The sequence below is a fragment of the Callithrix jacchus genome, chromosome 19 (genome assembly GCF_049354715.1).
Source record: "Callithrix jacchus isolate 240 chromosome 19, calJac240_pri, whole genome shotgun sequence".
In the NCBI taxonomy this organism is placed as follows: domain Eukaryota; kingdom Metazoa; phylum Chordata; class Mammalia; order Primates; family Cebidae; genus Callithrix; species Callithrix jacchus.
Genome location: NC_133520.1, coordinates 38,199,474 through 38,224,807, shown reverse-complemented (window position 1 = coordinate 38,224,807; position 25,334 = coordinate 38,199,474). Strand labels below are relative to the sequence as shown.

Below are 25,334 nucleotides of genomic sequence, written 5' to 3'. Positions count from 1 at the left end.
CCCTACCCAGGTTATAGCCTGATTCCCCTTACCTCTGTGGAGACACTGGGATGTGGAGGGGCCAGAACTGGGAGCCCAGGTGCAGCCTCTGTGTCTTTGCTCTCCTTCCCACTAGCTGCCTCAACTAAGCCATTTAATCTTCCTGAACTTCTGCATCTGCAGAATAGGGAGAAATACCTGCTTCAATTGCAAAGACTTGGGGACGGTAGAGACATTAAGTATGTGAGAAAGTACCCTGTGAATGACAGTTGTGTTCCAGTTAGAGCGAAGCCCCCAGAGCTGCCATCACCGTCAGAATGTTTGATTTCTCTTCCATACACATCGACAGGGAATTATCCACCGTCGTAGGCGTTCCCGTCTCGGGAGGTAGTGGTAGGAGGGAGGTAGGTGGTGACGGAAGACAAGCAGGAGGGCTTTGTGAGCAGCTGGGGGCCACAGCCTCGCCCCTCCTTGGGCTTGCATCTGGCTCCCCAGCTCAGGCTGAGCTCTGCTCTCAGGACCCCACATGCACAGGCAGCTCTACCACTCTCACTGGCGGCAAAGGCAGCATGATTCTATCTGTGAGTCTCTGGAGTGTAGGAGCCAAGTTGTGTTCTACTTCAGCCCCTGCATTGGTCATGGTAACTTAATGAGACCCCAGCGCATAGAATTTTGAGCACAGGGAGAAAGTTCTTGATTGGCGTAAGAGAACTAGCCCTGGCGGGCGGATCACGAGATCAGGAGTTTGAGACCAGTCTGGCCAATGTGGTGAAACCTCATCTCTACTAAAAATACTAAAAAAGTTAGGTGGGTGTGGTGGGAGGCACCTGTAACCCCAGCTACCTGGGAGGCTGAGGCAGAAGAATTGCTTGAACCTGGGAGGCGGAGGTTGCTGTGAGCCAATATCGTGCCATCGCTCTCCAGCCTGGGCAACAAGAGCAAAACTCCATCTCAAAAAAAAAAACAAAAAACAAAAAAACCCGAAAAAGACAAAAGTAAAAAAAGAAAGAAACGTAGCCCCTGGAATTGTCTGTGGAAAGATCAGACTGCCTGTAGAGGTAGGTTTTATCTGATGGCTTGAGTGACATTTCAATTTCCTGCACAATTTCTTTGCCAAACAGCTGTCACCTCTTAGTGATTGAAAACAATCAATTTGATTTCTGAAACCATTGCTGTTAGGAACCGACTGTGTTGCCACCTGCTGATTCGTGGGGCCTTTCCACTGCGCCATTGACTTTCAACTCAAACAGTGGAAACCTCACAGTTCCTGATGGGGATGATATGCCCCATGATAGGATTGAAAAATATTATTAATAAACAATTAATTAGAAATTATTATTAGCAAACCCCATAAGATACCTTATGAAGGATTTTCATTCTTGATTTGGTACCTTATGAGTAGACTCTAAAACTAACAGGGCCCTGCTCAGCTTAGCTGTTGCAGCCAGCGTTTCCTGCTGCCCCTGTTGATATTCTGAAGAACTCTACTGTGACTTGAAAACAACTCAAACTCCAGGGTTTGAATGGAGGAATAAGTGAAAATTTTCTTTCCTTTTTCTGTAGCTTCAAAACTGCATACTGTTCGTTAGAAAATTCCCACCATTCTTGTGAAACACTCAATTATTGCACTTCCTCCCAGATTCTATCAACAACGCTTAGGAGATAAACTTCACGGAATGTGATTTTATCTCTAATGAGCTCAAGATACCAGTCAAAACAGTAAGCTGTGGCCGGGCAAAGTCAAGCTAGCACATTTTTAAGCCTAGTTATTAAGAAGTAAAGGAATTATGACATTCCTTTCTCTGAGATTTCCGATTCCAAAGTTTCTTTTCAGAGTTTAAACTGGGAGAAAAGAGAGAAGTCATAGGGAGAGTGGAGGAAGAAGTGAGAGAATGAAGATAGCAAGAACGACAGAGGGTACATGCATGCTGCAGCTTATAGTAAAGACAAGTACTCGCCACTCATGATGAGCCAGGTACCGGAATAATAACTTTATGTTGCTTTAGTATCTCAGTAGGTCCATGTTTTCACTCCTAATTCACAGAGCGACTTGGGAGGATAACTGGTCTGTCTTATTACACAGCAGCAAATGGTAAAGCCAGGACTGACAGCCAAACTCTTGCTCTTTTTTTTCTTTTTTTCACCCAGGCTGGAGTGCAGTGGCGTGATCTCTGCTCACCGAAACCTTCACCTCCCGGGTTGAAGTGATTCTCCTGCCTCCGGAGTAGCTGGGACTACAGGTGCCGGCCACCACACCCAGCAACTTTGTACTTTAGAGACGGGTTTTCACCATCGTGGCCAGGCTGGCCTTGGACTCCTGACCTTGTGATCCACCTGCCTCGGCTTCCCAAAGTGCTGGGATTACAGGTGTGAGGCACTGCACCTGGCCTCAAACTCTTGCTCTTAACTACTATTGTCTCTAGAACTTTGCTTAAAAAAAAGAGCAGCTGGTGACATGGCAGCAAGAGCCATCGAGTAAATGACTGAGACAGAAGATGCTGGGAGGGGAGATGAGGGAGACAAATGTCACAGGAGATAACGGGTGGGGATCACAGAGGAGAGGTTTTTTTGTAATTTTAGTCCGCTGTACCATGCACACATATGCACACACGTGCACACACACACACACACACGCATGGTTTCTCCACAGCAAAGCTGGATACTGCCCAGCCCTGCCCCTCATGGGACTGACGCCCATCTGTTCAGGCCTTTCCACTTAAAGAGTTAGCAGGTGTCCAGCCTCTACCCTCCTTGACCTTCCTTGGTCTTCCTGCTACCCAAATACAGGTGCTCCTCAAGGCACAGCCTTGCTTCCCTGGATGAACACAGCAATTTCTACACACATCGCCGTCACATTCACAGGGAGACCCTCCAGACCTGTGTCTACAGCTGTCAGTTCCTCACTCACCTCTCAACTGAGGCATCCCAGATTTCACCTGGCAGCAATCCCCCCAAACTCAAACCAGCTCCTTCATCTGAAATGTGGCTGACTTCCTCTGGTCACTGTGACTCCAAGTATTGAGGTTCTTTCTAATCAGGTTCCACTCCTCATTCACTGTAGTTCAACACTGGCATTGCAGACAATATTGCACTGTTGCTGGCAAACACTGTATCCTCACCACAGTCGTCCCGGGCAGGAACGCCCACGTGGGCCCCTTTTAGAACCTGTTACCTGCCTCTCTCAGGCAGCTGCAACCCCTCACTCACCCTCACATGAAGTCATCCTTCTGAGACTCAGGACTTAAGAGCAAAGATATCTTTAAGAGTTTTCAATTACCAAAAAAAAAAAGTGCCCGTCACCCAAGCAGTTATCTGCTGATTGTGTCGTCCTCACACTGAATTCCCTGCCATTTCTTCTGAGGCCGGTCACATCCCTCTGCCTTAGCAGCCACCAAACAATATTTTAACAGCAGCACTTCGGGCAAGCCTGCTGGCAGGCTTGGCTCTGAACGTGCAGGTGTAGGATAGAATCCTTGTGATCAATATTTGTGTCTCTACATCTATTTTATCTATCTGTTATCCCTGACATCTGCTGCTGAAATCACATTGTCACCTACTCCACGACATAACATGGAAATCAAATTCACAGCAGTGTGTGCAGTTCCTAGGAGGCAGCTTATGAGCTGGGCAAACAGAGGCATGGCCACGGGTTTTACTGCGTGTTAGTCGAAGGGGTCTCTTCCTTCAGTCTAGAATGCAGCCTCTAATCCCACAATGCGGATAGCCTGGTCAAGGCCCTGTTCAACTGCAGAGGCCGTAATTAGGAGGATACTGCCAGAGACTGAGTCTTGGGGACAAGGCTTAAAGACACTGAGTCTTGGGGACAAGGCTTAAAGATGGCAACATTTTCCTGAACTGCTAGTAACAGGGACTCTTTGGTCACAGAAAGGGAAAGCGCCCTTTCCTTTTATTGCCTGGTTCCGGGCATGCTTCCTCGCAGGCAGGAGTCTGAGTTGAGTGCAATCCAGGCGTTCGCTGCACAAGCGCAGCCTCAGCTTCCCCGCTTCCTCTTCATTCTCGGTCTCACTCAGCAGCCTCTGCGACGGAGTTAGTGCCCTGGTCCACAGACAGTCCTTTCTCATCCTGCACCAGGACTTGGGGAATTGCACATCCTTCTGCTGGGAAGAGCAGGAATGTACTGGGAATACCATCTCTCATCTCCCTCCCTTCATGTCCCAGCTCGGTTTCACTACAGCCCAGTTTCCTTCCTTTAACTGCCCTCACTAATTAAACACTATTGATCGACTTCTGTATCTCCCACAGTACAAGGGGCTTTGAGGACCATTCATATCCCTACCGCCACAGCGGGCCTGAGGTCTAGTTTTTCATAACACTTTAATTTGAAGGATCAAACAAATTCCTAGCATTGAGAGGAGAAGCGAAGCCAGCCAGCCCTGGGTGAGCACTCGCCTGCTCTCTGTCTGTGCAGCAGGCACTACGTGTGTGCCGTCCACATGCCATTTCAATCACTGCGGAAAACCGAGAGGTTCAGAAAGATAGAGAAGTTCACCTCGTCCAGGGGCTGGAGTACGAGTCCACGGGGTAAGCTACTGAAACACCCAATGCTGGTCCACACGGAGAGGAAGTTGCTTCCTCATAAGGCTCCGGATGTCACAACCTATTGCTCTCAAAAGTAATGAACAGTTTCCCCTTTTTTTTAAAAAAAAAAACAACAACTGCTTTATATTCATTTAAAATAAATAGAGATGGGTCTTGCTATTTCCCAGGCTGGTCTCTAACTCCTAGGCTTAAGCAATCCTCCCACCTCAGCCTCCTGAAGTGCTGGGATTACAGGTGTGAGCCACCTCACCCAGCCCAGTTGCCCTTTTTTTAAAAAATGTATTTTATATGGATTTAAAATAAATTGAGATGAGGTCTTGTCATTGCCCAGATTGGTCTCGAACTCCTCTGCCTCCCAAAGTGCTGGGATTACAGGTGTGAGCCACTTCACCCAGGCCAGTTTCCACTCTTACATGCATGCCCTTGTTAAAAACACCCTGTAAAGCTGGAAAATGTTAAAGGCCTCACCCAGTGGAACATTTTAAACGTGCTGTATCATTTGGTAATCATTTCCAATATGTTAATTTTTCACTTTTTACTGAGATCATAATTTCTTTAAAAACAAGAACATGTCTTACATATTTTGTTATTCACAGAATGAGGAATGCAATTAATTCACAAAATGATTATTGGTTTTGTTAGCAAATCTAAAAGCCTCATCCCTCAAATGGCTCCTTATTCCAGAGGGTAGAGTCCTCAGCCCCTTCAGTTATTCCTCCTAGTGCTGGGGAGGAGGGGAAGAGAGAAGGAGCTGGGACCCCGCGGCGATGGGTCTGTGGGACTGAGGAGAGAGGACACAGCGGCCACCCTCAGTGTGTGGCTCAGGCAGGGTGGGCCCCTCCTCCACATGCCTCCCTCGACCCCCGCCATGCCTCATTGCCTTTTTATGTGGTCTGACTTTTTCTTTTTCTTTTTTTTTTTGAGATGGAGTCTCGCTGTTGTTACCCAGACTGGAGTGCAGTGGTGCAATCTCAGCTCACCGCAACCTCTGCCTCCTGGGTTCAAGCAATTCTCCTGCCTCAGCCTCCTGAGTAGCTGGGATTACAGGCACGCACCATGGTGCCCAGCTAATTTTTGTATTTTTAGTAGAGACGGGGTTTCACCTTGTGGACCAGGATGGTCTCGATCTCTTGACCTCGTGGTCCACCCGCCTCGGCCTCCCAAAGTGCTGGGATTACAGGCGTGAGCCACCGCGCCCGGCCAGGTCTGACTTTTTCAGAGTTTTCAACTTGGAGCTTGCTTTCTCGGCGACTGATGCTATTCAGCTTTGCATTCTCTTTTTCTCTCTTTCCATGGCCCATCTCAGCTCAAAACTGCCCCTTTGACTGCGATTCAGCAGCCTCAAAACTAGGGGGAAGCAGAGGAAAGGGACTCAGGGTCCCCGTACACTCTGTGCAGTGTCTACTCTCTAGATGAGTGTCAGAAAGCTTGCCTACCTACAGTCAGAGGCGCCTGCTCCCAGCTGTCTTCTCTTTATTTTTATTTTTTAGACAGAGTCTCACTGTGTCACCCCAGGCTGGAGTGCAGTGGTGCCATCTCGGCTCACTGCAACCTCAGCCTCCTGGGTTCAATCAATTCTCCTGCCTTAGCCTCCTGAATAGCTGAAATTCCGGGAACCCACCACCACACCCGGCTGATTTTTTATTTTTAGTAGAGATGGGATTTCGCCATGTTGGCCAGGCTGGTCTTGAACCCCTGACCTTGTGATTCGCCCACCTCGGCCTCCCCAAGTGCTGGGATGACAGGCGTGAGCCACCACACCTGGCCCCGGGTATCTTTTCTAGATGAAACTGCACAACGCAATTGTATATTTGCTGCCTAATGCGTGGCCACTGTTCACCGGCCTGTCCGCCCTGCACCCCTCGTGCCCTTGGTCTCCAGCGCAGACCAGTGTGCATGCTGCGGCAGCGGCACCTCCACAGCCCGATACAGAGTTTAGTTTGTCTAGAGCTGAGGATGAACCACTGACCTGCAGGGTTCCCGGCTCCTATGGAAGACTTGGTCTGGGGCTGAAGGCGTCACTGCAGCCTGTTTTGGCCTTAGTTGCGGAGGGACATTTAAGGATGGACTTAGTAGAAATGCTCTTCCTCTTCCAGGAAGACACCGCTCATTCCCTGTGATGGGCCGCTGGGGCCTTGCGGCTTACTGGAAGCCCGCCCTCTGAGCCAGCCTGAGGGATGACTCTCAGTCTAGAAGAGTCCGCTGTCCTTGGGATAGCTTGCTGGGGAGACTCAGAGTTTCTGGACATTCCCTTGGCAGTGCGTGAGGTCCGGGGATCTGCCCTAACCTCGGTCCCCCAGACTGCTCACAGACACTTTGCTATGGTGGAGGTTCTTCCGAGGATAAAACTTGGAGGCAGTAAACCAAGCCCATGTCCTGCTCCCCGTTCATTTCAGAATCAGCCCTCAGGTTTAACCTGACCTCATCCTCTCCACTGTTTTCTCTAAGGGCCCAGTTCTGTTTCCCCTGACGCTGAGAGTAAAAACTCGCTCTCCTCCGGCTATGAAGTTGTCCCTGATGTTTTATTTAATTAATGTCTAAGGGCTTAGCTGATAATTAAGGTGGTGTGCGGGCTTGGAGTTCTTGCAATTAACGGCAAATCCTAGAATACTGGAAGACCAGAGGAAACAGACCAATAACGGGGACTGAGAACTCCTGCATGTGTGTGTGTGTCTGTGTGTGCCTGTATGTGTGTGTGTGTCTGTGTGTGTCTGTGTTTGTGTGTCTGTATGTATCTGTGTATGTGTACATGTGTCTGTATGTGTGTGTCTGTGTGTCTATATGTGTGTGGTTGTCTGTGTGTCTATGTGTGTGCCTGTATGTGTGTATCTGTGTGTATGTCTGTGTGTGTCTGTATGTGTGTGTGTCTATGTGTGTGCCTGTATGTGTGTCTGTGTGTTTGTGTGTATGTGTGTGTGTCTGTATGTGTATGCCTGTGTGTGTCTGTGTGTGTCTGTCTTTGTGTATGTGTGTGTCTGTATGTGTGTGTGTATGTGTATGCCTGTGTGTGTGTCTGTGTGTATGTGTGTGTCTGTATGTGTGTGTTTGTGTGTATATGTGTGTGTGTGTGTAACTCTTTAGGGTTGGTGTGTGGTGGGGGGATTACTCTAACGTCAGTGGCGTAGTAACTTAGCGTGTAATTCAGTTAGAGCAGGAGACCTGAACTGGCTTCAGCACCAGGTTCAGTCATTCATGCTGGGTGTCTTTGAGCAGGTAATCTGACCTATCTGTGCCTCACTGCATCAGCTGTAAAATACAGGAGACACTAGGATTGTTTTGTACAGTCAGTCTGTGACGAGGGGGGAATGAATTGGTATATGTAAAGCACTCAGAACAATGAGTGGCACAGAGCAATACATGCTGAGGTTTTTTTTTTTCTATACATTGTCTCAGCACCCTGTTCTATTTTTCACATGGAGTGGATAAAAAAGTCTTTCATGAGAGAGCCCACAAGACGTAATGCAAATTTCATTTTATTTATTTTTATTTTTGTATTTGTATAACTTTAAGGGCCACTGGTAGTTTTGTTACATGGATATATCGGGCAGTGGTGAGATCTGGGCGTTTAGCATGGCTTTCACCCGCATCACATACATTGTACCCAGCAGGCAATTTCTCATCCCTCATCCCCTTCCACCCTCCTGCCCTTCCTGGTCTCCAGGGTTAGTGTTGCACCCTCTACGCCCCTGTGTACACATCATTTAGCTCCCACTTGTAACTGAGAACATGCGGTATTTGACTTTCTGTTTTTGAGTTGTTTAAAATAGTGGCTTAAAATAGTGGCCTCCAGTTCCATCCACGATGCAGCAAAGACACGACTATATTCTTTTATGGCTGAATAGAATTCTTGCAGCGCAAATTTTAATTCATGAGCTGTACTTCATGTGATGAAATGCTGCTGTGGGAACCATGTGAACAGTGGCACCTTGGCGCAGCGGCTCCCTCTCTAGGTTTTGACTTGATCATATTTGCCTCTAGCTTTAGATGTCTAGGTGGACGGAGGTGAATCATGGCCATGAGTTAGGGCTCTATATTTCTCTTCTGAGGATGGAGGGAGGAGAGAGAATATGTCCTAGAGGAAGATGGGGAGACTGTGCTTTGGCGATAAGAGGGAGCGCTCCTTGATTCTGAGCATGCTCTGTTGTACTCTCCCCCACGGAGAGCCGGATGAGGCATGAGGGACATCTTAGACACACACACTCTTTTTTTTTTTTCATATTTGCTAATATTTATGTAAACACTTGCAAGTCATGATACAATCACAGAAGGAAACATATATGAAAATATTTAGTATTTCATTGTATTTCCTCTACATATAAAATCAATTCAAATTGTCACTGGATTAGTAGGTTTGAAACTTTTCTGAATGTATTGAGCACAATCTTACTACTATAGCACATACATTTTCGATTAAAGGTAATTCACTCTAATTTTTAAAATAATCTACTTGGTCAGGAGCGCATTGCTTTGCTGGCGTCTGTGATCAGCTGGAGACGGTGGTGAATAGTAGTTGCATTTCTTGGAAGAAGATCTTTTATTCCGCTGCTCAGCCCAGGTTGAGCCTTCCTTAGAGACTGAGGATCATCCATCAGTTTCCCTGGAGAATGGCCTGCAGCCTCCCACTCAGGGCATGGCTGTGCTCATCTAGGCCCTCCCAGGGCTGGAAAGGGTGTCCCTGGTGATCCACAAAGGTGTCCCAGCAGTGCTTAAACTCACTGTATTTCATCATGGAAATTGGGGTCCCAGCTCTGTTCAGCCTGCGCAGGCCCTTTTTATATCCTCGTTGATAACCATAGATGCGGGCAGCGAAGATGTGCAGGTTCACGTGTGGGTTCTCTTGAAGGAATTCAGCCACCTTCTCAGCACAGCTGAAGCAGGGGCTCCAGGAGATGAAGCAGGTGACCCTGTAGCGCTGGGCCAGGTCCAGCTTCCAAAAGGAAATCAGGTCCAGGAGGCACAGCTCTGCATGGTGGCCTTCAGGGAAACCCGGATTATTTGAAGCCTCGTTGAATATGAAGGCCCTGGGCTGGTGCAGCGGGACCCAGGTGCCATTGTGCAGGTGCTCCACCTCGTAACACAGGTAGGTCTGGTGCTGTCCAAGGACCGAAGGGTCATTGCTAAAGTTGTAAGTGAATGTGCCTGGATCCATCAGGTGTCTGAGAACCTCCCCCAGCGTGATGCGCAGTAATGTATAATGTTTAGGCAGCTTATTCCAAGGCTTATACAATCTTTGGTTGCCCACGAACTTGTCCCAACAGTGTTGAAATTCGCCATAACTCATGATCTTCATGGTGGCATGTGGACTGTCTCTTCTCTGACACAGTCTGCGAAGCTCCTCCCGGTAATGTGGGTCCCAGAAGTAGTAGAGGCGGGCCACGAAGATGGTCAGGGTGACCTTCCCGTCCTCAGCCAGGAACTCGGCCACATTCCTTGCACACACTGGGCAGGGGCTCCAGGACACAAACCAGGTGACCTCGTACTCCTGGTCACTACGCAGCTTCCACTTTCGGAACCAATGGAGGAATCTCATCTCTGGGTGGTGTTGAGGCTTCGAATAGACCTGGCCTTGCAAGATCTTTGCAACCAAAGGGGGCCTTGAGCGGTCGTTTGTTTTCATTTTCACTTCGTAGCACAGCCAGACGGTGTTCCAATGAGAAAGGATGGGTCTATTATAAAAGCTGTAGAAGAATGTGTCTGGCTCCATTCGCGCCACCGTGTTTCTGGTCTGAGGCTTCATCTGTGGCCAGCTAGTCCCAACCATGATCTTTGTCTGAACCACTAGGGTTTCACTTTCGGCTACCCACACTTTTTTTTTTTGAGACGGTGTTTCACTCTTGTTGCCTAGTCTGGAGTATAGTGGTGCGATCTCGTCTCATTGCAGCCTCCACCTCCTGGGTTCAAGCAATTCTCCTGCCCCAGCCTCCCAAGTAGCTGGGATTACAGCCACCCACCTCCACGCCAGGCTAATTTTTGTGTATTTAGTAGAGACGGGGTTTCACCATGTTGGCCAGGCTGGTTTCGAACTCCTGGCCTCAGGTGATCCGCCCACCTCAGGCTCCCAAAATGGTGGGGTTATAAGTGTGAGCCACCGCGCCTGGCCTTGGCCACTGTCTTGTTACCCAGCTGGGATAATTTCCAGAGATTGGAGACGCTTAGATATCTGTGCAGTTGGGGAAAGAAAGGTGGAATAGGCAGTTTTGTGCTGAGAAAATCCAGATGCAATTGTTGGAAACTCTCACAACTGAGACTGACACAGGGTCCCAGCAGAATTGTGCTAATTGTCATCTTGATCATCTTTCTTCAAATATCTGTTCTCCCACTCTTATTGTTGGTGCCCCCTTTACTCCACACAGCAAGGTGCCCTGTGATGCGATTACATTTTCCGGGCTTTCTAACAGATAGAGGAAGTTATTGAGATAAAATTACTGGGAAAGCTTGGAAAAATATTAGCCAATCCTCCTTTCTCTATTTTTGTGACTGGAATGTAGTCTCGATGGCTAGAGCCCTAGCAGCCACATTTCACCTTAAAGCAATCTTGAAGAGGAAATCCGCACACTAAGAACGGCGGAACACTGAGAAGGAGCCGGGGCACTCGATATCTGGTGGCTACTGAGGAGCCATGAACTTGACCTCCAGTTTCTTCGACAGAAAAGTAATAAGCTTCCACCTTATTCACAGCACTGATCTGGGTCTTACGACTCAGGAAACGGAACTCAGTTCTGGCAGTGATTTCAGGAAGATTTTCTGGTATCTGTTTTGTAATGTTACTGTGTTACAAGATACAACAAAGCTTTGATATTAGTAATTCCAACCTCTAGAAGAACGTGATCTAACGAAGTCTGTGCTGACATCAACATCACAGATTAACCGTTGAAAAATAAACAAATGAATACATGTAATGATCAAATGGATGATGACAAATACTTAACACAGTGTATACTGAAGAGGAAGGCAGCCGGGATTCAAAAGACATTTTATCTTTCCAGGCATTCTAGAATGAGAAAAGAGAAGACTTGTTCTGCCTGGTGTGAACTGGAGGGTTCCCCGTGGAGAGAGGGCGTGATATGAATTGCTGCATTCTAGAGTTATGTGTTATTTCAGCTGTGGTTAGTGTTTGAATAAAGAAAAGAAAGACTTGCACTGATATCCATAAGGAATATATTTAAGTTGACATTTAGTTAACAATAGCCCACTACATGGAAGTGGTGAAAATGGGCTTTTGCAGTCAAATGAACTGGATTCCAATCCCAGGCCTCACGTATTAAGCGTGGGACCTTAAATGACATAAGCCTTCTGACGCTCAGTCTCCTTACCTGTACCATAGAAATAATAATTTCTGACCACTGGATTGATATAAGAATAACTGAAATAATATATGCAAATATATTCATAAAGTTCCCAACACAAAACTTAGTAAGTGGCCGTCCAGACTTTCCTTCCATTCACTCATCAACAAATGTTTAAGAAATTCTTGGTCGGGCGCGGTGGCTCAAGCCTGTAATCCCAGCACTTTGGGAGGCCGAGGCGGGTGGATCGCGAGGTCAAGGGATCGAGACCATCCTGGTCAACATGGTGAAACCGCGTCTCTACTAAAAATACAAAAAATTAGCTGGGCATGGTGGCCCGTGCCTGTAATCCCAGCTACTCGGGAGGCTGAGGCAGGAGAATTGCCTGAACCCAGGAGGCGGAGGTTGCGGTGAGCCGAGATCGCACCACTGCACTCCAGCCTGGGTAATAAGAGCGAAACTCCGTCTCAAAAAAAAAAAAAAAAGAAATTCTTATGATGTGCCATGTGCAGTGACTGATGGTGAGAGGCAGTATAGGTGGAATATTTGTGCCCTCCAGGAAACTTTGGAGCGATAGAATTGTTTTACTAGTTGCTTGGAATGGTAGTTGCACAACTACTTACACTTAGCAAACTCATCAAATTGATTTTGTTATATGCAAATTATACCTGAATAAAGCTATAAGAGAGGATTTGGGCCCATGTGGAGCTACCGGAATGGTGCAGAAAAAGAGACATGAAGCAAATCGTTGCATAACTACGGAAGTATAGCTGTGAGAAGGATTAAGAAGAAAAAGAAATGACAACAACGGATGCTTAGAAAAGGACCTATTCCGGACTGGGAGAGGTGGAGGGCAGAGAACGCTTCCTTCTGGACGGGACGTTCAACCTGATCGCTGTCCTCATCAAGTGTAACGACTTCTGAGATGCCCATTGGTGAATACTAATCAGGGTGAAACACAGTCACACCTTGGAGCTGTGTCTCTGCTGACCCCACGAGGACGTCAGCACTGGCCCACGCCAGCGGGATGTGCAATCCGAGTGCTGCAGTGACAGAGTGTTGCCGCCCTGCCGGGTCCTCCCCCTGCTCTGACTGATGGCAGTGTCCATAGTATCCACACCATTTAATTTATTGATTGATATAATAATGTCTTCACTAGATTTATGGGAAAGACCTTCGCTCACAAATAAATAGAGAAGATCAGCCCAGGATTAAGTATCATCTATGATTTTGCCTCCTTGGGCTCTAATCAATTAAAATGAAAAATAACCAAGGTGCCCTTCTAAGACCACACAATTTGATTCACGATTCAATAAAAATCACATAAGTAATAAAGTCACCAGATGTTGTAACCAATTTCAGGCTATGTCATGAAAGTCACTGTGGGTGCAAATCAGTGGCTATGACTTCGTTTCTGCAGGGTATTGTCAATACAAACATGTGGATAGTTAGAAATGAGAGAAAAATGAAGGACTGCTTCAGCAGGAAAGTATCTCAAAAATTAGATTTAATGTATAAGAACTGCATTTTCAGATTAACCAGACAGGAAAAACCATGTTGGAAAAAAATAAAGAAGTAAAATAAGATTTAAAAACTCAACATTTTTTTTTTTTAAAAGGAAAAGAAAATGAGAATAGGAGGACTGGTAAAGAAGGAACTAGGAAGATTAAACAGTCCCCTTCGTGAGAGACGTAGTGTGATGGATAACTTACCACAACAGATTTTAATTTGTATTTGTGGAACATTATACTTTAAAAGCATTTCGGGTCATGTGAGAGTATGGCTCTAAATTGTAAACTTCATAACTCTTCGTATTTGCTGATGGATTGTAACTAGTGATATTTTTTCCCAAAATAATTAATTTATAATAACTTCCAAATAATTTATATAAGTATTAAATAAAGACGACAGAGTCCAGAGCTAATAGGTGATGTAAGGACTGTGCAATGCTTTACGTGAGTCTAGAGGAAAACACAAATAACAGCCTTCTCACTAGCTTTAGGGTGCATGATCATTGTGCCACAGTTTGCCACTTGTCCAACTTAAATTGAGTTAAATCAGATATTAAGTTAAAATTAAAAATTCTAGTTCAACAAATGGGTGGGAAGAGCTTTAAATAAAAAGCTTTATTCTTTTCTAAAAAATAAATTTTGTTGTGTATACTTAAGGCATACAACATGGTATTACGAGAGCCACATAGAGGTCGTGAAAGGTTACTATGGTGAAAGAATTCCCATAGCCATCACCTCATAGTTATCTGTGCCAGCTGATGGCAAGAGGAGAAAAGCAACTACAGTCCACTCAGTTAGCAAAAGCTCTGAATACAATGCACTATTAACTCCAGTCCTTATGTTATGCTGTGCGTTAGATCTTCCACCTGCTCATTCTGCATATCTACCACTTTGCATGCTTTCTGCTACCTCTCTCTATTACCTGAGCCCAAACCACTGTTTTATTCTCCAGATCTGTGTATTTGACCTTTTTTCTCGGATTCCACATATAAGTGAGATGATGCAGTATTTTTCCTTTTGTGTCTGGCTGATTTTCCTTAGCATGATATCCACCAGGTCTGTTGAAATAGTGGGTTAATGGCCGCATTTCCTCCTTTCTAAGGTGGTAAGATTCTTATATCTATCTAGCTATCTAGTTCACACGTGTATATTCATTCACTGACAGATGCCCAGGTTGTTTTCACTCTTGGCTACTGTGACTAGTGCTGCACTGATGTGGGAGAGCAGATGTCTTTATGAGGTGGTGATTTCAGTGTCTTTGATATACACCCACAAAAGGGATTGCTGGATCATAGAGGAGTTTTCTTTTTAACTTCTTTAGGAATCTCCAACCCGTTGTCCTTAATGGCTGCAGCAATTTCCATTCCCAGCAACAGCATACAGGCTCCCCTCGTCCCACATCCTCACCGACAAGTCTCACCTCTCGTTTTTTCGATGATAGCAATCCTGACAGATGTGACGTGTTAGCTCACAGCAGTTTTGAGTTGCAAGAGTTCTTTATAAATGCTGGGTGTTTAGACCTTATCAGATCTTCCCCCCCAATCTACAGGTTGCCTTTTCATTTTGTTACTTGTGCCCTTTGCTGTGCAGAATCTTTGTAGTTTGATGTAGTCCCATTTATTTAAGGAAGCCTTATTACTATTACACCTTGTTCTATGGCGTTTATGAACTGGGGCTTTGCAAAGATGTAAGGAGTGGTGAACTGGTGAAAGACGCTGCCCAAGTGCCAGAAGTCCGTTGAGCAAAATCAGGGGCTCTCCAGATTTCTAGACTTATCCTTCTCTCCCTTTGCTTAAGAACTGTGTCTCCAGAACACTCTGTCCTCCTTGGCCCTGAAAACAAACATGTACTAGTGTTCTTCGGTAGAGTTCTTCATGCTCATAGAAGCACATCCACGTGTGCAAATACATGTACTAGTGTTCTTCGGTAGAGTTCTTCATGCTCATAGAAGCACATCCACGTGTGCAAATACATGTACTAGTGTTCTTCGGTAGAGTTCTTCATGCTCATAGAAGCACATCCATGTGTGCAAATAAAACATGTGCTCCTTACATGACAGATCATATCATGTGAATGTAGATTATGTGTGTACAAGTTTAACTGTTCTCTACTTCTCATCTCCCTACAGTGTTTACTTTCGGATTAGCATCCAGACTGTACAAGAACATCAAAGGGGCGAACCTTTAACACAGTTATTTAATCAAAGAGAATTTAAGTGGATTTTCACATAAAAAGTAAATACTATAATTATATGTTACATATCAAGGTCAGTAGTAGCTGTGAATACATTTTGCCTGTTTCATAAAAGAGTTATTTCTTGTGCTGAGAAGTTAGTCAAAGGTGAATATACTCATATGTAAGTTTGGGCCTTATTATTAATTCCTTGTCAACTAAGAATGAGATTTACAAATGCCTTTTTTAAAGAAAGAGATTATTTCCAGGATCCTCAGTACCAGGATTTATCAAGAAGTGCTCTATTGCACAGCAAGGTGTCTATAGGTAAGAATAATGTATTCTATATTTTTGGTTGGGTGTGGGGCTCACACCTGAAATCCCAGGACTTTGGGAGGCTGAGGTGGGTGCATCGCTTGAGCTCAGGAGTTAGAGGCTAGCCTGGGCAACACAGTGAAACCTCCCCTGCCACTTCCATCTTGATTTAAAAGAAACAAATTTATATCATATGTATATTTTAAAAAAAGCTAAAAGAGGGAATTTTAAATGTTCTCATATCAAGAAATGATAAATATTTGAGGTGATAGATATGCTAATTGAATCCTTCCACAATGTATCATATATTGAAATATCACATTATAATTCATAAATATGTAATTATTTGTCAATTAAAAATAAAATAGAACTTTAAAAATATTACTGTATTTAGCTTAAATAATTAGAGTGATATAAATTATATGCTATATTCTGTATTAAATCAATCACAAATATGATTATATTAATTATATTGAATGCATATCATGTTATGCATTATACTATATATTATGTGGCATATGATATTAGTCAGCATGCTGAGAAATGGGTACTATCATGTAGTTGTGGACGTTGCTTTCTTACTGTGGGCTGGTTAAGATGATATTCATCTTTTCTAGTGGCAGGACTGTTTCCTCCCCAAGCTACACAGTGGTGAAATCCTAGTGAATTTTCTTTACGTGGCAGTGATTTCAGTGTGAAATGAACTGCCTTTCACATCTTCATGGTTTCGCTGGTTTTACTCGGGGCTCTTTGGCTACTCTGCAATTCCAGTTATCTGATTCCATTGAAATCCTGTGTTTTGCTGTCTCTGCAGCCTCTTCCTCATTCTGCTCTGGGGAATATGTCAGATATTCAGGGCACACAGTACTTGCTTACTAAGAACCCATTCCCACCCTCCAAGTTATAAGATCAGAAACGAGGTAGGTACTATCCTCTGTCATCTTTCACTCTGAAGTAGAATAACTTCTGATATTCCCAAATGCTGCAGAAGCATTACAAGGAAACCGAAAACACACGTTTGAGAGATACTGCAGACGATCTGTTTCAACTTCCACGGGTTAGTTCTAAAACCAATCTGCCTCGGAGCCCAGGAGCCGGCTGCCAGTTCTTCTCTACTCCCTTTTCACAATCGCTCTTCTCCACTTCACAATAAAAAAGGATTTTAACCCTTCCTGAAGATGACTAAGAAACATTGCTCTATGGTCCAAAATCCTCACCAAAGGGATACTTTTTTTAAAAAAGTGTCATTTATGGCAGAGGGAAAGTGCAGAGCTTAGGTAGGAACGACTGAAGGCAGCATCGCCTGATGACCACCAGGGGGCGAGCATGCTGCGGCTCCGGGGCCCCTTCACCCCGCCTCGTGGTTAACCTTTTTCCTTCTCATCTTTGTTAATACCTATTTTAGAGTTAGAAACCAGGCTTGAAAAAAAATGTCACGGGGATGCATTTTCAGATTTGTATAAATGTAGTAAGTGCAGCTTTGAGACACGGATATGCTGCATGAGGTGAAGCCAGGGCGCTGAGTGTGACCATCACCTGCAGTGTACACCATGTCCATCCGGTCATTTTCCATCCTCGCCCTTCCCACTCGGACACCCTTCTGAGGCTCCGGTGTCTGTCATTCCACACTCTGTGCCCATGTGTACACAGCATTTAGCTTCCACTTACAGGCGTTTAACACGCTTAATTAAGAGTACACAGAGGCCTTTTCAGATGAAAAGTTGAGTGTGGTTGCCTGCCTGGTTTGAAAATGAGGACTGGATTTGCTCACATAGTTAAAGGGAAGGAGCTGTAAGGAGTTATAAAGATAAGAGATGAACCTGCCCATCCAATTGAGTCCAAATAAACTGTGGAGCTCTGATCTGATACCACCCCTGACTGTCTTCTCTGCCCTAGGAAATATTGGAGAGGGAGCAGACGTTCAGAGCCATGCCCACTTTGAGGCAAGATGCCTCATTACGAGCAAAGCATTTGTCTTCATCTCGAAAATGTTGGGCTGGGAAATCAGCTTCTGTTTAGATATGCAGGGGGAAAAAGGCATTTTATTTAGCTGGACATCATGGTGCCACTTGTAGCCTCAGCTACTTGGGAGACTAAAGCAGGAGCATGACTTGAGGCTGGGAGTTCAAGACCAGCCTTGGCAACAGAGTGAGATCCCGGCTGTACAAAACATAAAAACAATTAGCCAGGCATCGGAGTGTGCACCTTTGGTGCCTTGAGAGGCTGAGGCAGGAGGACTGCTTGAAACCAGGAGGTCAAGGCTGCAGTGAGCCATGATCCTGCCACTGCACTCCAGCCTGGGTGCTAAAGTAATATCTTGTCTCAAAACAAGCAATCAAACAAACAAACAAACAAACAAACAAACAAAAAAACCCCGAAAAACAAAACAAAAAATGAAAAGGCGAGTCATAGACCACAGGCATAACCAGCTTTAAATTTAAATTAAATTCAATTTTTTGAGCCCAGGAGGAGTTCAAGGATGTAGTAAGCTATGATTGTGCCACCGTACTCCAGCCTGGGTTACAGAGCCAAACCCTTTCTCTTAAAAACAAACAAACAAACTGGAACAAAAGGGAGGCATTTCATAAAGGACAGGCTTGGAACTAGTTTCTGATGATATCTACCTTTAAATAATATTATGAGCAGAGCATAAATGGGTAGTATACATTTTTTTTTGCTATAAGTTTCTGGTTAACTTCCCCTCTATTTGTTATGAGAGATCAAAAGTAGGGATCTTCCAGGCCAGGCACAGCGGCTCACGACTGTAATAGTGGCACTTTGGGAGGCCAAGGTAGGAGGATCACCTGAGCCCAGGAGTTTGAGACCAGCCCAGGCAACATAGGGAGATCCTGTCTATAAAAAAGAATTTGAAAGTATGTATTTTAAAAAAGTAGGCATCATTCAGAAAAGGGAGTCTCCCATGGCTTTGGCAAGTGGTGAAAACACATTCAACAAGGGCATTGCACATTTCTTGAGCCCGGTAAATTGGGATCCCCTTTGCACCTTATTAATTCTCAGTTTAAATCTCTGTTCAATCACTGCTCCATGTCTAATGTCTTAGGCATTTAGAGCTTGATACTTATTGATCAATATACAATGGAAGAGAGCTGTCTCTAATCTCTAAAAGCATGCAATGAAATAGAGAAATTAGGCAAATGCAGATGCTGGCTCATAAATATATAAGATAAATCGAATCAAATTTGTCATAAATTAGTTGAAAGAAGTGAAGTGAATCTCTTATGGTGAGGTTGAAATTATTATCTCAAATAAATGAATGAGATGGATTGTGAGGGCATCGATGAAGAAAGAGTAAAATGAATTGTAGGATGACAAGGTGTTGGAGGAAGGAGAGAGGGCATGGGGTACTTGGTAACAGGAGAGGTTAGAATGAGTGGTTGGGTAGGACACAACAATCCAGTAAGTCTTTCTAAATATCTTCTTGGGGTCTGCTCAAGTGTCCTAGCAAACTTTCTTGAGAGCAGCTGGTAAAGGGGAGGAGTTACAGGAAGGGATTTGAATAGATGGCGGTGTTTACCCTCTGTAGGTAGGTGGACCATGCTGCCCATTGTGTCCACTGAAAGAAAGACATTTGGGAAGGGTCAAGAAAAACACAATGGCTCTATTTGGGATTCAGAAGATGACACCTTCGAGTCAAAAGAGCTTCTCCAGACATAAGCGTAGCTGATGTGAGAGATGGGACACTCTTTGGAGCTTGCGGACACTCATTCGGAAAGCCGACATGCTGTTATTAACAGACGCATGCAGGCAGCGATTCCGACATGCTGTTATTAACAGATGCATGTAGGCAGAGATTCCGGCACGCTGTTATTAATTGATGGATGCATGCAGGCAGAGATTCCGACAGGCTGTCATTAACGTATGCGTGCAGGCAGAGATTCCAACACGCTGTTATTAATTGATGGATGCATGCAGGCAGATTCCGACACGCTGTTATTAATGAATGCATGCAGGCAGAGATTATCTGGCTTTTCAAGACCGCCCCATCCTAGGATAGTAGGATCCTACTCCATGCCCTTTTCACATCCTTATTTCTCAGGGTGTAGATAAGTGGATTGAGCAGTGGAGTGACAATACAGTAGAAGAAAGACATGAACTTGGCTTGAGCATTACTGGCAGAGGGCTGGAGCGTCCTTCAGATTGCTGGCCCAAAGTACAAGATGACGACCACCATGTGCAGGAGTTCAGGTGGTAAGTGTGTCCCAAAATACGACTTTCATATTTCAATCTTCATATGCTGAAGCGCTAACCCCCAGTGTGACTTCATCTGGAGACAGGATCTTTGGGAGGTAACTAAGGTAATTAATGTCAAATGAGACAACGAAGGTGGCACCCTAATCCAACAGAACTGTGGCCTTTTGTAAGAGGAAGTGCTCACTCTCGCTCTCGCTCTGTCTCTATCTTCCTCTCTCTCTTTCGTATTCTTTCTCTCTCCCTACCATGTGAGGACACAGAGAAAAGGTAATCTTTCACAAGCCAGGAAGAGAGTTTTCACCAGAAACCAAAACCTGACTGAAACTTCATCCTGAACTTTTTTTCAGCCTCCAGAACTCTGAGAAAATTATTATTATTATTATTATTATTTTTAAGAGACGGAGTTTCACTCTTGTTACCCAGGCTGGAGTGCAATGGCGCGATCTCGGCTCACCGCAACCTCCGCCTCCTGGGTTCAAGCAATTTTCCTGCTTCCGCCTCCTGAGTAGCTGGGATTACAGGCACGCGCCACCATGCCCAGCTAATTTTTTGTATTTTTAGTAGAGACGCGGTTTCACTATGCTGACCAGGATGGTCTCGATCTCTTGACCTCGTGATCCACCCGCCTCGGCCTCCCAAAGTCCTGGGATTATAGGCATGAGCCACCGCGCCCGGCCCAAATTTCTGTTTTTTTTTTTTTTTTTAAGCTGTGGTGGCAATTTGTTAGGGCAGCCCAAGAATGCAAATGCATCATCTTCATTATATTGTCTCTCTCTGCCTCATTCATTCTTCTATCCTATCATTTCATTAAAAAACAAATCACTATGTAACAAAGTCTGGATACACAGGAAATGTTTTCATTTGTTCCAAATTTTGAAGAATTTTTAGTCTCACATATGGGAAGAGAACATATGATCTAGTTTCAGAAAACAAATAGTATGAATTTGGAAACATAGTTTCTTGAAGGCTGAAAAAACGAAAACTATGAGTTAAGGTTTTAGAAAATGTTAAAAAAAAAAAAAAAAGGCCAGGCACGGTGGCTCACGCCTGTAATCCCAGCACTTTGGGCTGCTGAGGTGGGCAGATCATGAGGTCAGGAGTTCGAGACCAGCCCGACCAACATGGTGAATACAAATACATCTCTACTGCAAATACAAAAATGAGCTGGGCTTGGTGGTGCACACCTGTAGTCCCAGCTACTCAGGAGGCTGAGGCAGGAGAATCACTTGAACCTGGGAGGCAGAGGTTGCAGTGAGCCCAGATTGTGCCACTACACTCCAGCCTGGGCAACAGATCAAGACTCCATCTCAAAAAAAAAAAAAAGAAAAAAAAAAAAGGAAAATGCTACAAAAATATCATTTTTCTTTATGTGGAAATAAAAACACACAAGGAAGAAGTAGAATAATCGCTAACTACAATCAATCTTATTTAGAAAAGTCAGTTCTAGGAGAGCATTTCAACACCACATTGTCAAGCAATTAGGAATAAACACTTTGCATTTAACATGTGTTTAATTCTTTGGATTCGTAGATATTACAGCACAATATCTTGAATTAACTTGTAAATGTTTTTGGTCATGGGGAATTTTTATCAGAAAAAGTATTGGCTGGGCGCAGTGGCTTACACCTGTAATCCCAGCACTATGGGAGGCCGAGGCAGGCAGATTGCTGGAGGTCAGGAGTTCGAGATCAGCCTGACCATCATGGTGAAGCCCTGTCTCTACTAAAAATCAAGAAAAAAAAAAAAAATTAGCCAGGCATGGTGGTGCGTGAAAGCAGAATCCTGGGATTAAACATTGACTAACATTGGTGATAAACTCCAGGGAGGCCTAGAGGAGATAAGTAAATACATAATCTTGTAATTTTGTGAGCGTTTTATAAGCATTTTGAGAAAGTGTGAGCAGTAGCAGCAAATGTAGGTAATACTAAGCAACATGAAAAATAGCATGATTTGCAGAATGTGGCTTTGGATGTTGATTGAGAGTGGGGACCACGGACATGGTCGGGACATGTGGTTTAGGGTGATGGACACAGTGTTTGTATCCCTGGATCAGTGTCACAGACACAGTGACACCGCATACATGGGGGCGAGAAGTAGCAGCACTTTGTGCTCAGTCTTCTTGCACAGAAATGCAGGAAATAATGTTCACCTCCTAAGGTTTGGAAATGATTGAATGCTTTAATGTATGGGAATAGAAGGCCTGATGAAACTTTTTAGAATGATGATTTCTTCATTCTAAAAATGATTTTATAATAAGAATATAATAAAAATATAATAATAATAATAATAATAATAAAAGTAATAATAATAAAAAAAACAAGCAAAACCTTAACAGTATGCAAGAATCAGTGTGGGGAGAGCAGAAATTACGTTGCCATGTTCCAAGTACTACCTCCTACATTTTAACAGTTGCTGAGCCCTGGGCAATTCAGTTAGCTTCCAGCTGAATCTCTATTTTTTCACTTCTAGAGCAATAATTATCACAGTTTACATATTATTTCCACTTTAACTTGGTGCTAAATAAATGGGAAATATATGTAGCAAATGTAAAGGAAACTGAAGCGCAGAGACTTTAGAAAACCTGCAGGAGAAAGCAGAGCTGAACCATGACACAGCTGGAGATCACCCTCAGGCCAGAAGCCAGGGGCTTTCACTTCACCACCTCCTAAAGAGATGCAAATCTATGGTGATGCAAAGCTGGTTCATGCACATTACCCTAACAACAAAGAAGCTGATTCTGAGTAAAAAAGATAACACTTAAATAGATTTTGCTTTAAAATTCAATGGCTCCATTATAGGATAGGGGAAAGCTGGTTGGGAAATTGCAAGTGTAATAAAATTCTGACAATCTCTTTCCTTTCTTTTTCTACATTCAGTTTAGAAGGTTCTATGAAAGTTTTCTTTGATCACACATTTTAAACGAATAGAGCAATGCAGAAATTATAAGAAAACCTAATGAATTGTTTTCAATAATAAAAATACAATTCACGTAAAAATCTAATAAAGCTATGCATTCTATACTGTTAAACCATGGTTCTTTTGTTTGTTTGTTTGCTTGTTTTTTTGATTGTTTATGTAACATTTTTTTCCTTTTCATTCTTTTTAGTTTTCAACTTCTGTTTTAGATTCAGGGGAGGTCACCTTTTCAAACTGAATGTTAAGTGGACACACTGGCGTGCTTGGGAGGGAGAGTCTGGAGACTTGCTATACAACACTCTCTTGGAAGGATTTGGTATTATTGGCAGTGCTACTGTTACACAGAAATAACATCATTTTCTAAATGAGTTCACATTTGGAAGGGAGGAACAGTTACCTGAAATTTTTTTTTTCAGTAGGAAACTACTGAAAAAACTATTGAGAGGCAGGCATAGTGGCTCACACTTGTAATCCCAGCACTTTGGGAGTTGGATATGGGCAGCTCCCTTAAGGTCAGGAGTTTGAGACCAGCCTGGGCAACATGGTGAAAACCCGTCTCTACTAAAAATGCAAAAATTAGTCAGGTGTGGTGGTGCGTGCCTGTAGTCCCAGCCACTCCGGTGACTGAGGCAAGAGAATCACTTGAACTTGGGAGGCAGAGGCTACAATGATCTGAGATCATGCCAGTGTGCTCCAGCTTGGGTGACAGAGTGAGACCCTGTCTCAAAAACAAAACAAAACAACCCCCCCAACACACACAAATTTTTGAGAGGTCAATTTTGGATAAATAGGAGTTATTTACCACTGAAAGTAATTTGGATTTGGCTGGGCCACCAACTTTCGGGAATAGTGCAAAAAGAAGACTACTTCATGAAATTCAAGGGCGATTTAAATGGATACCTTTCACCATCTCCTTGTTCCCGTAGTGTTAGAATTCTTTTTTCTTTTTCACAGAATCTCACTCTGTTGCTAGGCTGGAGTGCAATGGTGTGATCTCAGTTCACTGCAACCTCTGCCTCCTGGGTTCAAACAATTCTCCTGCCTCAGCCTCCCAAGTAGCTGGGACTACAGGCACCTGCCACCATGCCCAGCTAATTTTTGTATTTTTAGAGAGATGGGATTTCACCATGTTGGCCGGGATGGTCTGGATCCTTGATCTTGTGATCCACCCGCCTTGGCATCCCAAAGTGCTGAGATTACAGGCGTGAGCCACCGTTCCCAGCCTAGAATTTTTATCTATTATTGAGATCCTGTTTCCACAGACACCTAATCTAATCCATTCTTTATGCTTACCTGCTTGAATAATCTGCAGAAATTGCAATCCTTATTTTATCATTCAATTATTTTAAAGCCCACACGGACCTTCCAAAGAGCAACATGTGACAGCCGCCGTCATCTCTGACTCATGCCTCCTCTCTCACCAACCTCATTCTCTCCACCACTTGTTCCAACCACATTTAAAAAGCACATACTAGTTTCAGATAGAGAGGAGGAAGAGGCTTTGAGATCTGTCGCACAGAATGACTATAGTAAATACGGTGTATTATGTATTTTAAAATGGCTGAGGGAATATTTCAAATGTCTCACCATAATAAATGATAGGTAGGTGAGGTGATGGATATCTCATTACCCTGACTTAATCTAACTCAGGGGCACAGAATCCTTCTCCCTGCATGCCTCCTCCTCCCCCACCCACCGCCACTCAGTGAACAGTCAGCATATTCTCTAGAGCATCAAATTTAACAATTCCATTTCCAAATGTAACCACTCCTAGGAAATTAAAAAAAAAAAAAGCTTAAAGGGTGTTACTTTAGTCGTCTATTTTTAACCTATGTCGTGAACGTTTTAACATCTAGAAAGACTAGATGTTTCAAATAGGACTTGAGTTTTCCACTACATACACAGTAGCATTGAAAAAATGGTGCATATATATATCACAGACCAGAATTTGAAACTATCTTCTAAATAGGAACATTCTAGCCTAGGACTCCGCCCCTTTTGACCTCTATCAACTCTGTGGGCAGGTACAAGCAACCGTAATGTTTAGAGGGGAATTTAGCAAGTTCGCTTCCGTGCTTTTAAGAACAGACTTTCCTATTAATTTTTAACACCACATGTAGTCCATGTATTAGTTTATAGCTCTACTTTTTTCATACACTGGCAAGTTCTTTGACATCTAGAAAAACTAGCTGTTGTAAATTAGGACTCGTCTGTCTTTTATATACACTGCATACACAGATAGTAAAACAAAACGCACAATCCTAAGAAACAATGGCGAGTGTTACCTCACTGCAAGCGCACTGGCTTCGAGCTCTCTGCACTTCCTGCTCCTCCCGGAGCTAGTCCACAATCACCATGCCGCCCCACCACAAAATAACGTTTC

At 44.1% G+C, this 25,334-nt stretch overlaps 2 protein-coding genes across 8 annotated transcripts in view; both read right to left on the bottom strand.

Annotated features, from left to right (window-relative positions):
* Positions 1 to 25,334, bottom strand: part of LOC100387335 (olfactory receptor 2B11) — a 103,129-nt gene that overhangs the window by 3,362 nt on the left and 74,433 nt on the right. For 6 of the 7 annotated variants that reach the window (XM_078357071.1, XM_078357077.1, XM_078357074.1 and 3 more), the window contains 2 exons: positions 25,237 to 25,334; positions 33 to 156 (listed from right to left, as the gene is read on the bottom strand). The gene's annotated coding sequence lies outside the window, so the exon portion shown is untranslated. Of the gene's footprint in view, positions 1 to 32; positions 4,098 to 25,236 lie in introns of all 7 variants that reach the window. The other variant, XM_078357072.1, reaches the window with a different exon arrangement.
* Positions 8,820 to 10,311, bottom strand: LOC100386727 (DNA dC->dU-editing enzyme APOBEC-3G). Its single transcript, XM_078357070.1, has one exon. It carries the CDS (start codon positions 10,298 to 10,300, stop codon positions 9,128 to 9,130), a length of 1,173 nt encoding a protein of 390 aa, XP_078213196.1. The 5' UTR covers positions 10,301 to 10,311; the 3' UTR covers positions 8,820 to 9,127.